Below are 12,659 nucleotides of genomic sequence, written 5' to 3'. Positions count from 1 at the left end.
ACATCTGTATACTTGTTACTGCCACATAAATATCCACATGTTTTCAGCAAAATATTTATGAATTGTTTTGATATCCTACTTTTACATACCAATCAGAGAGGTCTACAGTTGTTTAAATTTAGCAAGACTGAAGGATCAAGTTCTCCTAGGTTACGAAGGGGAACATGTGACCCTCCAGATGTTGATGGACTGCAACTTCCATCATCCCTCACCATTGGCTATGCTGGCAAGGGCTGAGAGGAACTGCAATCCATCAACATCTGGAGGGCAACACATTCCCTAGCCCTGTCCTAGGCAGTGTTGTAAGTGGTTGGAAGGCAGCTGGGTTTATTCATATGAAGAAAAATAAACCAGATCTAGCAATTTTCTTCTCCATCAGCAGTAGGCCTTTCATAAAGCTAATGGGTCTTAATTGACCATTCAGGACCAAACCCAAAATACTTTGCATTACAACAGGGGTAGCTCACAACAATATATTACTGATGGGAAAATCCGTTGTCCTCCCAGCTATTGTGAGTGTTGCAGCTACACTCAAAGCGAACAGAGAAGCTGGTGTATCTCAGATGACATCATTGTCCCTGCTAATTAACAAAGTCCCAGCGCTTTGACCATGTGAGTGCTGGCTCTACTACAAAGTCTGGTCCTATGTCATTCATCGGTTCCAGAAACAGCCATGTGGTAAAGGATGTGTCTAAGAAATTCCACTGATCAACCATACATTTGACAAAAACAGAAATTAATTTCTCCCCTTCCAATACTCTCAAACTTTTGTTCCTTATTTCAGGATATATGCAGTGTACAATTCAGTGAAAGGATCTTGTTCAGAACCTGTAAGCTTCACCACTCACAGCTGTGCTCCGGAATGCCCTTTCCCACCCAAACCTTCGCACAGGACCAAAAATTCCCTGACTTTGCAGTGGAAGGTAAGCACCACAAAAGCCATTAATCTCTGGGGAAGGTCAGGAGATACACCATTTAAAAATAGATTGATGGACTGTTTCTAATGTGTCTGAACAAGTTAATTAAAATAATAATTGGATTGAGAAGGAGCTATTTCATGCGAGGGGCAGTTCTTTCACCCTCTAGCCTCCCATATTCCTCAGAGTCCTCCAGCAAACTGGCGCTGCTTTGCATCCCTCTTCCCTGCTCAGTTTCTCAAGAGGAGGAGAAAGGGAAGGTCGGAGACCTGATCATTCTTATTCAGCAAAACTTTCAGGGGAAGGATCAGTGCGGACTCTGAGGAAGGAAACTCAGAGCAGGGGTTTCTGGTGCATTCAGTAACTATTTGAAGGAAATTCTGATGGAAATTGGAGTTGAAGTACAATGGGTGGGGAATGAGTGACTGGCTTTCTTTCAAGAAAAAGATTAATGGGTGAAGTTGAGGATGGGGTAGGGATTGGGGGCCCATCCACACGTCGAGCAAGCTCTCCACCCCGCCTTCTTCTGCCGAGCTCTCCGTCCCGGCCGGCAAGGAGGGAGGTGGGTGGCGGCGGCGGTGGCGGCCTGAGTACGACGTGTGGAATCCCCCTAGGCCCAACATTTTCCACTGGCTTCCAAGCCTTTCTTCAGGGTTGGGAGAGTTTTCAGGTGCTAGATCAGACTGGGGCCTTCTCTTATGGACCTTCGTCAGGAACAGTTTTTGAAGGGTTTCTTTCAGCTTCTCTATTCCTATGAGGAGACAGAAGCTCCCTTCTGAACTTCTTCCTTTCTCCTGAATATCGGTCTCTCAGGCCATAGCTAGACCTAAGATCTAAAAATTATCCCTGGATCATCCAGGGGTCAAACCAGTTCATCTAGGTGACACACAGAGGATCCAGTGCTCAGGCAGGGGCGAACCCTGGATGATACAAGGGTAAACTTTAGGTCTAGCTGTGGCTTCAGTCTTTCCTGTCTTCTTAACACTCGCTTCTCATGTTAAACTGGTAATATGGTTGTAGCCTTTTTGTTTGGGAAGCTGTAGTAGTTTCTGTCATGTTTGGGCCCATTTTAAACAGGGCAATAAAAACTTTAAAAGAAGAGAGGTGTTTTGATGATATGATTTAAACTGACCCAAATCATGCAAACTGTTGTATACTTTCCTCTCAGTCCTTCTTCTCAGCAGCCACCATGCATTTGGTGAGAAGGGATGGGAAAAACTATTAATATTGGCTTCTCTCAATATCTCATTTTTCCAGTATTAAATTTGGTTCATCTTAAACTTTGAGAATTTCTCCAGTCTAAAGTTCGGTTTATCCTAAACCTTGACAGGTTTTTAATAAAACGTTTAAATGAAAATTTGTAACCATTTCTGTACAGATTTCTCCAAATGCAGTCATTTCTGTATTTGGAGAAATATATATATATATATATATATATATATATATATATATATATCACACTAATTTGCATCTATTTATTTTTTTACTAATGCGCACATTTTTGCTAGCAATTTCTCTAATATAATACATTTTAATATTATTTCCCATAATATATGCATTTCTGTGAGCATTTTTTTTTTGGAGAACTCCATCGCAAAATGTGGAGATGTACGAAATTAGATAAATTTGCAATTAAATGAGAACTAAACAAATTATTCCTCATCCCTACCTATGAGATGGCTTCAGGTTTGTTTCAGAAAAGTCAAGTCAAGACTGGTTGGCATGCTTTTATATTGCCATGCCTCATTCACAGAATTTACTGGAGAAGGGGGTACTAAAACAATGACATTTTCCACTTGTAACCCTTCCATGTTTTCCCGCTGTGTCTTCCGTCTTTTCTCTTTCCACAAAAAAAAAACTCAACAAGGAGGAAATGATGGAACTGCTGCAGAATGGGCAGTATCCCAGGGGCATTCTGCTTCCACTGGTTTCCATTGTATTTGCAGGATCTACTTGCGCCGGGGCTTTTGTGCTTCTAAAAATTAAGCCTGGATTAGGTTAATTAGATCTGGATCAGGACAGTTCACTGGAGTGGCCTTGTGTGAGTTCAGCTGACCTGTCCCATTCCAGAAACGAGCTCTTTTCTGCTCTTTTTGGGTAATTTTTAGAACTGCAAAAGCCCCGTTGCACAAGCGGTGTGTCCTATGATTACACAGGCACAATAGGATACTACCCAATGTCTGTTGATGGTTAGTGCTAGGAGCTGTCCATCTGAAAGCATCCTTAAACTAGCACTTATGCCCAGAAGAGAGCACAAGTGACAGCCATAAACGTGTAAATGGGGCCCATAGAAGAGCCCATTTACACTTTCCAGTTGCCATATCTACTTAAACTTCCTGCTCTCGGGATTTCTGAGGGTCTGTTTTCTGTAAGCTCTTTACCAAGTTATTTTCTACCCATCTGCTCTGTTTTCATATGCAGGCCCCTATTGACAATGGTTCAAAAATCACCAGCTACCTTTTAGAGTGGGATGAGGTAAGTGATAATTTTGATAATAAACCACTTCTTAAAACCAACATTTTACTTTGCCATAAATCTGATCTATAGGGAAACAACGTCCCTTCCAACAGAGGAGAATGAAATGATGGAAGTGCAGTCACATTTTTGCTTTTATGCTGTATAAACATCTTTGGACACATGTGAATATATTTCAGAAACTGTAAGGTACCTGTACAAGTTAAAGCATACAGTTGATTATATGCCAGATATTAAAGTGATAACTGAAATGGGGATGGAATTAGATTTTGTTTGGCTAACTTTATATGCATTTACTTTTTTTGTCATCTTCATTTCACTGATTCCTTTGACTGTACGTATGAAACCCTACATTAGAGTATTGTTTGAAGCCACATCTTATAGGGTTTCCTCTTCTGGCAGTGTGCCTTGTTATTAAACAGATAACCGCCTCCTGGAAATGTATTTTGCAAAGGCAGGCTGACAAGCCCTTCTTTTCTTTGGAAGTCAGGGTTTTGTTTTTTGAAAGTCCACCTCCAGAGTTTAAATATTCCAGTATGAATTGGTCTGAAGCACTTTGCGAGAAGACCTTTGGGCACTGGCAGAAATATAAAATAATTTGACCTTTGACTACAGAGCTATTAAAGGCACAGAAGCTTTTTAGCAACTGTAGCACAAGGTGGACCAAAGATTTCATTATTCTTCACAACATTTAGATCATGTTCATAGAATCATATTTTGCTTTAATGCGCCTTTGCACCTGCACACAGCTGCTTGCATGAGCAGGAAAACAAGCCATGATGTCCATTGACTAGATTCCTGTTACAACTATATCCAGAAACTATGGGCTAAATTATATCCTACATGAATTATGTGGTGTGCAGATGATCCTAACTTTCTTTTCCTTTTTTTTACTTTCAAGTAAGCATCTAGACCCCAAATCTGGATTGGGACCAGCACATGGTATTGAGAAAGTTTAAACCTTCCCACACAACTGGGTGGGAAGGTTTAAACCTCCCCTATCCACACATCCTGTTCTTGATCTGGGCCCTGTGTGCTTACTTGAAAGTAAACAAACAAACAAACAAAAAACCTGTAAGGATCATCAGCACACTATGTATTTAACCTAGTGTGTAGTTTAGCACTGATGTGCAACGGGGCTTAATGAAATCAGTGATCCACACTGTTATTCATAAACACTTAATAATTTAAAAAAATAATGATTTAACACATAACATAAAATTATACCAAAATAAGAGCTAAGCAGTCCACAAGCACTAAATGGAAACTACACATTTCACTTGGTTTCTTTTGATAATATGGAGGGCTCTACACATCCACCTGTCTCATACGCGTCTCGACCACAAGGGTCTTCGTCAGTGGGATAAGAAATTGTTCAACATTACAGCCCAAAACGTAGGGAAAATGGTTAACTTAATTGTTCCATTCAGACCAAACATGAACTCTTGTATAGCTTATCTGTGTAGGTCAGTTTATGGATGCATCAGGAGAGGAAGGGGGACTTGGTGTTCCCTCCTATCTTGGAGCTGCTAGGATATGCTGAAGCATCCATAAACCAAGTCTACAATCAAAACAGACTTTCAGTAAAGCACTGCATGCAAAGAACTTTAGACATGCTAAGTCAGAATATTTAGCTCAAAATGCTTAACCACCATGGCTTAGTGCATCATCTGAACAGAGTCAGTATGGCTTAGTGTGTCCTGGGAACCATTCCTAACCCTGGTGGCTACATAATTGCAAAGGGGTTAGCAGCCTAACCATGGTTTAGCATGTTGTCTGAACAGGGCCTTTATTTTTTAAGCAGCATCAGGGCACTGTTACATCCATTTGCAAGTAGCTAATCCCTGATACATTGACTTTCAGAAGGTAATAAGTGTTCTGCAATTCAGGGATATGGGAGAGAGTGGATTAGCCTGGATTTTGTTAATTTACCCTCATTGGCTTTCCCGTCCCTTACAAATGAGAAGCATATTGCAATGTTTTTCTTGAAAAGCATTCGTTTAAATATGACATAAGATTGGAAAAAGAGTATCCAAAAGAGGACAGAATGATGGGAAGCCTATGAGGCTCATAGACCAGCTGGCCTCAGGTTCTTGTCCAAAACTGAAGCAGCTACTCAAACTTCTGTTACTTTGAGAATAGGAAGCTTTCCAAGCAATTAATGCCTAGTTAATTAGAAATATCAGCCAGCCTCTGATGTGATTGCCAGTGGCACATGAAATATGATCTACTGTGAAACGTTTGAAACAGCAGCCAACCTGAACTTAGCTTTGAAATTATAAAATGCCTGTTCTGGTAGCAAATGTATGTTGCTTTGCTTCTTTTAAATAATCAAATTAAAGATGACCATGTGAAAAAGCTGATAGGCACCTTGAGGAAACTCTTCCCGGCACCTCGAATGTTTAGCCTGGGCCTTTATATATATATATATATATATATATATATATATATATATATATATAAAAATGGCTTTGTGTATCAAGTGCTAGCACCTTGGAGGAGGAGTTCCTGTCCAGAAAGAGAAGCAGATGGTCTTTTTCCATTCCCATAACTTTTGACAATACTCCTGCTATTCCTGCATTGGAGGTCATAAGAGATTTACAGTGCTGCAGCACAAGAATTTCCATTTAAACCAAGCCCTAGCTGTTTTGAGCCCTAGCTCAAAATCTGACCGTTTGGAACAAAACCCATTAGACAAATGAGGTTGGATCCAGGTTTATGCTGAATCAGTTGCGTTGATGGAAGTAGATTTCCCCACCTCCTTTATTCCACAGCAGCCCATGAAAATTCTACACAAAGAGTCGGGAGACCCTGCTGAATGGGGTGAGCTATGGTGTGTGTGCATATGTGGAAGGGTCTTCCCAAAAATCAGGTGGAAGGACCCTTCCTCTTGCAGAAGGCAGATCCTGGATCCAACCCATTAAATCTAACCTCAGGAATCTCAAAACATTTTCTTGAAGGAATAATTGCAAAAATTACAAAAAGAGAACAAAATAATGGAATCATGGAGTGAAAAAGAACTAAAGCCATCCAATGTGCATGGATGTGTGAATCCAGAACATTGTGGGGCTGTTCACACAGCATGCTAGCCCACATTCAGTGGTTCAGTATGGGTTGCTTTGAACCATTGGGTTGTTTGTTGAACAGTGGTTTAGTGTGTTGCCTGAATGCAGTACATATTCCGCAGGGTGGGTTATCGTGTTGTCTGAACATAGCCAGGGTGGCTTGTTAACCATGCAGTGGCTCAGTTCAGACAATACGTTTCTCAACGGTGGTTTTAGAACTCCATGGTGTTTTTACATCACCATTGAGAAATGTGCTGTCAGGTGGGAAAACTCCATGCAACAGTAGAGTTTATTTGGAAAACACTCCACACAGAATATCCACGCTGTGCAGAGGAGAGTTCCTGCACAACTGTTGTGTTGCATGTTGTGTGGTGAGCTCCATGGAATTTTCTATTGTGTTGAGTTGACTTTTCCCCCTGTCTACAGAATTCCCTGGCAAAAGCGACGAAAGGAGTGAGTGCTGCTCTAGGAGAGCCTCTGGGGTTGTTTTTTTTACAGCAAAGGCTGATGGGATACCATCGGGAGGACCGGGGGAGGAGAGTGGGCAGAGGAACTGTCAATCCAACATCGGGATGGATTTTACTCAACTCCATGGTAGCCCACAGTCACAAAATGGTGGAGTTAGAACATGTTGTGTGGAGAGTACCTCCTAAAAATTCAAAACGCTGTGTGGAGTTTTCACACTGCGTTGACTAACGTCTTGTCTGAACTGAGCCAGTGGGTCTTGCTAACCACCTTGAACAAGCCAACAACAAACTATGGGTTCTCAAGGTAGCTTGTTTGAGAAAATAAGTCACACTTCATGGTTAACAATTCACCCTGGCTGTGTTTAGATAACATGATAAATGTGCGGCTTAAACAAGCCATGATTCAAAACAACCCACCCTCAGCCACTCAGTGTGTTGTGTGAACAGCTCCTGTATGTCAGCCAGAATGCAGACAAAGGTCAAAAGCTCCAAAATGCATGAAGATTGGGGCTGTTAGCTGACTATTATTATTTTAGTTAATTTACTATTTGGCTTTTCCACTTCAATATAAAACTTCTATGAAGGTGATTTTTTGAGGCTCCTGAAAGAAAAAGACAGTTTTCAAACTATCTGCCAGCTTTGGAAACAGAAGGGAAACACAGCGTCACATTTTCTTTCCTTTTTAAAAAGAAATAGAATCTGACAATGGGGGAGTGAAACAGGCACATATGTGTGGTGGACTCCGTGGCAGAGTGTCAAAGAGCCCCCAGACGTGGTGCATTGCTTGTTGCCAGCTCCACCAATTAATCCAGGTGCAAATGTTAACCTCAATTCAAGGGTTTAGTTGATTGAGCACACTGACTATTCAGTGGGACACTAATCGGTAGGACACGTGCAGACATCACTCAGAAAGACCTGTGCATTTAATCATGAAGATAAGCAATGGGTGAAACTCTGGAGTCTGGTCAGAAGAACATGCATTTTGGCTTTGGAAAAAGTAACATCTTTGTTTTTTTTTAATAATCTGTATGGCATTTCCTTTCAGGGGAAAAGAAGCAATGTTTTCAGAGAATGTTACTTTGGGAGCCAAAAACATTACAAGGTGACTAAGCTCTGTCCAGCTGTGGGTTACACATTCCGATTAGCAGCTCAGAACGACATAGGCATTAGGTAAGTCACTGCTTCTAAAGAATATCACAGCTCAGCAAAGACTAAACTCAGCTAAGATTCCCTGCTGGATTGGAGCAAATGCTTTTTTGGTCCAGAGGCCAATCAAATGTCTTACCAGTTTCGTTTCGGTGGAGGGCTTCACCTTTTCAGAGACAGTTTGGATTTCCTTGCTCAGAACCAGAAGCATTAATGGACATACATTTGAGCCTAAATTCACAGCTGACTATGGAGGAACATTAGTTACGAGTAAAGTAGGATTATAAAGAGGCAGCAAAGCAAGGTTTAACTTCCAGGAATGCACTTGGTAGAGCAACCAAGTAGCCCCAGAAACAACAGCCAAGGAAAGCGGGATTTGGGAAGTAATATTGAAGTAGTTCAGACAGAAAGGCAGCCAGAATGCCCAGGATTGGTAGCTAACATGATGAAGGAAATTCATCTAGAATTCTCTTTAGAAAATCAGAGAGTTGGAATTTTTGACCATTTTAGCTCTGCAGCTTCCTTGTCCTTCTGGATACCTCAGAACCAAGGCTCTAGACCCTTGGGTTCCTGAACATGTGACTCCTTTTGCCATTAAAAATAAAGATCTTGTCTTTTGTTTTGTTTTGTCACCTCAGCCTGCCTTGTTGCCTTGGGAGGAAGCTTCCAATTTAAAGCACAGCTAGCAAAGCCCATGTCTGCCCCAAGCACTCTTAGTATAATATTTTGCATCATTTAAAACACGTATCATGTGTGTCCCGTAAACAAAAGGGGAGTATTTGAATAAACTCAGCCTCTGTATTTCACAGAGGCCCAAGGGCTGTTTTAGGATTACTTGATGTTTGTTTAGCCTTCCAGCAAGCCATGCTGCCCAGGTTTGGATGACATGGTAAGCCACAGTTCACAACAAGCCATTGTGGCTTTTGGTTAAAACGTGATGGCTTGTTTTGATTGTGCAAGCTGGCCCGCTGTGCTTAGGGGTAACCCATTGTCCTCTCTGCTGTTTCACAGTGGCTTTAGCCAAGAAGTTGTATGCTACACATCAGGAAATATTCCTCAAACCCCTTCCGCTCCAAGGCTTGTACGTGCTGGAGTCACATGGATCACCCTGCAGTGGAATAAAGCAGAAGGCTGCACACCAGAAGAAGTGATTACATACATGCTGGAGGTTCAGGAGGAAGATAATGTAAGTTCTGACTTAATGCAATTCAGTCCAGAAAGGCCTAGTTCCAACAGGTATAAAGAGAGTTCACCCCCACTCTCCTCTCATTTGCTCCCCATCCGATTGGAGGTTTTGCCCACCTGCCTTTGTTTCTGCCCTCTGGAGAGAGCAAAGCCCAATTCTTCCCTTCCCATGTGAGAGGAGCTGGAAACACCAGAAGCGCTGAAATCTCCAGCAGAAGTCTGACTGTCATTCATTAGCTCCAAGTAGGCTAATGAACTCCCAACACGACGCTGTAAATGGCAGCCATTACACACAACACTATATAGTAAGAGTGAACTCATCTCCAAGTATGAATCTTTATGCAGCCAAGACGGTTCCATCTTCACATAAGCCAAAATGGCACCATATACAGACACAAAAGAGGGGGGAAGGTATGCGCAGGCTTGAGTACAAGCAAACAAAAAGCTTTAGGGGGGGAAACCCTCAGAGGGGGGTGCCCCAAAACAGCCCAGTGCGGAGTGACCGTGGTCAGAGGCTACAGAGCATTGACTGGTTATTGGGGAGGAAAATCACCAAAACAATGGATGGGGTGGAGTGGAACTGGAATGGAGTATTCCAAAAGAGGGCATGGCAGGCTGGGTGGAATTCTAAACAAGAGAACTCCATGTTGCAACATTTTGTTGCAGCAGCACTCCATGCTGTAACATTTTGTTGCAGCTTCCTATGTGATTGTTTTAATATCCATGTAGGCAGAAGCTGTGGTGGCGGCTACCCTGGTTGGAATAAAGAGGGGGCCTTCAGATGGAGTCTGCCTCCTGCTTATTGCTGGTAGAGGCTCCGTTGAAGAGGGCCAAGGCCCCAGTATGACTAAGTATGTTTCATAACATTTGCAGAGCTGTTACAGAAGAGCATTCTAAACCCATTGCAAACACAGGTTTAAGTTAATAAGATTTCCTCTGACCCCAGAATACCCAGTATCCGAACATAAGTCTTATTCATCAAAGGTGCCAGGTTGAAATGCAACACTTTTTATGAAACCTTTACAAAGTGTGACATTTTGCTGTGATATCATAGAAGTATAATATTGGAGTGGGCGCAAAGTACTTCTGCCCCCCACCCAAGGACCAGACCATTCATGTACCAGTCCCCTCTATGTGCAATCAAACCAGGGTGTGGCAGAAGTAAAAAAGCTTTGCTGAGAAGTATGGTGTGTCCTCAGTTTCCACAAGAGCTCACAGTGGAATAACAGTGCTTAAACTCCCCGGGTTGTTGTTTTTTACCTTGTGGGCAGCTTTTCTCTGAATCCTTATTGAGTAGGCAGAAAGCGCCACCATAACTTGTGTGCACCCTGATGTGTAAGTACACTGCGCAGAGCGGCATCCACTAACAGCTGTAGGGCAAAGGAGACCTGCCGATTTGTCCCATGTGCTGCAATCCCGTTATTGCAGCTTTATGCGATAAATGAGCCACACATGATTGTGTTGGGGAAATTCATTCTTAAATGGCTGAAAGACTTTTAGGATGAAGCCTAGAGGACATGTTTCTTTTCTACCCATCCCTGCACAGCGTGATGGGTTCTGTGCAGTCAGTAGGAGGCATCTTCTGATGACAGCTTTACCAGTGCAACTTTATTTATTTATTTATTTATTTACAGTATTTATAGAGCACTCCTCATCAACAATTTTGGAGCGTTGAACAACAAATAGAATAAAAGAATAAAAACACCATATTAAAAAATGCATTTGTAAAAGAAGAAAATCCTGATAAAACCATAAATATGGAGCTGATTATTTCAGGTCCTTTCCCCCCTCTCTCTCCTGCCCATGAAGTTTTACCTTGCTTCACTGCCTTTGCACAACTCTACCTGTTTATAAACAACCCCTCTTTCAAGCTCCCCACATTGGCGTGGACAGGTGGGATGTTGCTAAATGCAGGACATCTCTCAAAAACGAGGGGTGCTTTCTGCTGTGTCTGCAGTTCTCCTTCCTTGACAGAAGGGGATCAGAATAAGGCAGGGACGAATTCTATTTTGGGGGAGCCACCCAGGCCCACATTCTGGCAGCAGGAGCAGGCCCAAGAATCCCAAGAAGTCCAGAATATTTTAGCTTAAAGCTCTTACTGCCAATAACTGAGCCTTAGGAGAGGCATTTCCACCATTTAAATGGTGGGGGTGGGGGGCATACAAAAGCTGAAAACCCACCAAACAATCAGCATTCAGAGGAAACAGAGTGAGGCCAAAGGAAACGGCTGTGGCCCTCTGGCAAACCCAAGAAGGCCAGTTTGGTACCCTGGGCTTGAGGTTCAGGACCCCTGAAGTCAGGGTCCATCCTTAAAGCTGGATATGTGATCCTGACAGAGCCTCTCCTTGTGGTAAGCATGCTCAGTACACACAGTTGAGAGGGGCAATTGTGGGTTGCACTGTATTCTCGGATCTATGCTTTCAGCATGACGATGGTTTCAGGGGAAAAGCAGGCCACATAAGTTCAGAAAGATGGGATCCAGAACAATCCGGATAGGCAGTGACAGTTTGGGGTCTAGGTTTCTCAGGCTGCCAACTTCAGCCTCTCAGGGGTTTCCACTCATGAAAGGCATACAGTTGGATCCCTTTGAACATCAAACTGTGATTTGGCAGTCCGGGACCCAGCTGATGTGCTCCATCCCTCTCCCTACTCCCCTGGTCTGCTTGTAACTCGGTACAGTCCCACGGCCAGAGACAAAGTAAATGGGAACCCCAAAATCCTGGGAGAAATTTGGAGGGAGAGAATTATGGGCAGTATACCTACGCTGTCCGCATGCCAGTGGGACCCACTGCAAGCACAACGGGGAGCCTAGCAGTTGTTAAACCATCCGATGGTTTCTGGAACACAATAGACTGACAGAGTTTGTAGAAGGGGGAGCTCTGCTGACCTGTCCTGATATTGAAATGAGCATTGTGCTCATTTCCAAGGTAAAATTGGGAGGCGCTAATGCCCTGCTGCACTAGCGGTGGGTCCTGCTGGTGCAATGAGTGAGTGGGCGTGTTGGACGCTGTCCTTTGACTGCAAATAGATAATGGTAAATTATAGAAGACCAGGGGATTAATTAACGGAACTGTAATTAATATATATTATTGTGACCGAACTACTATAATACTCTGTTTTATATTGTACCTTGTGGTGCCTATTGTTGAAGTTGATGATGTTGGCTAAAACCTATTTTGGTTGCATAATAAAGATTTGGATTTGGGAAATGTTAATGGTTGGGTTTGCACGATTGCCGAAGGACAAGAAGCCACGGTGGCTTCTTTTCTTTGCCCCGTCTGCACTGATTTCCCTGCCCCGCACACCTGAACCCAATGAGGGTGTACGACGGGCTGGCTTTCCAACCACCCCGGACCCCTAGAACAAGGCATGGGTTGCACACCTTGCCGCGTTCGGACAACATG

General features: G+C 42.9%; 1 protein-coding gene across 2 annotated transcripts in view; it reads left to right on the top strand.

Moving 5' to 3' along the window:
- Positions 1 to 12,659, top strand: part of FNDC3B (fibronectin type III domain containing 3B) — a 328,130-nt gene that overhangs the window by 243,823 nt on the left and 71,648 nt on the right. For both annotated transcript variants that reach the window (XM_063131975.1, XM_063131976.1), the window contains exons 10-13: positions 785 to 923; positions 3,339 to 3,392; positions 7,970 to 8,094; positions 9,082 to 9,256. In XM_063131975.1, the coding sequence (XP_062988045.1) occupies positions 785 to 923; positions 3,339 to 3,392; positions 7,970 to 8,094; positions 9,082 to 9,256 (493 nt within the window). The remainder of the gene's footprint in view (positions 1 to 784; positions 924 to 3,338; positions 3,393 to 7,969; positions 8,095 to 9,081; positions 9,257 to 12,659) is intronic.

Source organism: Elgaria multicarinata, chromosome 8, assembly GCF_023053635.1.
Source record: "Elgaria multicarinata webbii isolate HBS135686 ecotype San Diego chromosome 8, rElgMul1.1.pri, whole genome shotgun sequence".
Taxonomy (NCBI): domain Eukaryota; kingdom Metazoa; phylum Chordata; class Lepidosauria; order Squamata; family Anguidae; genus Elgaria; species Elgaria multicarinata.
The sequence above is the reverse complement of the archived record's forward strand: the minus strand, read 5'-3'. Positions and strand labels throughout refer to the sequence as shown.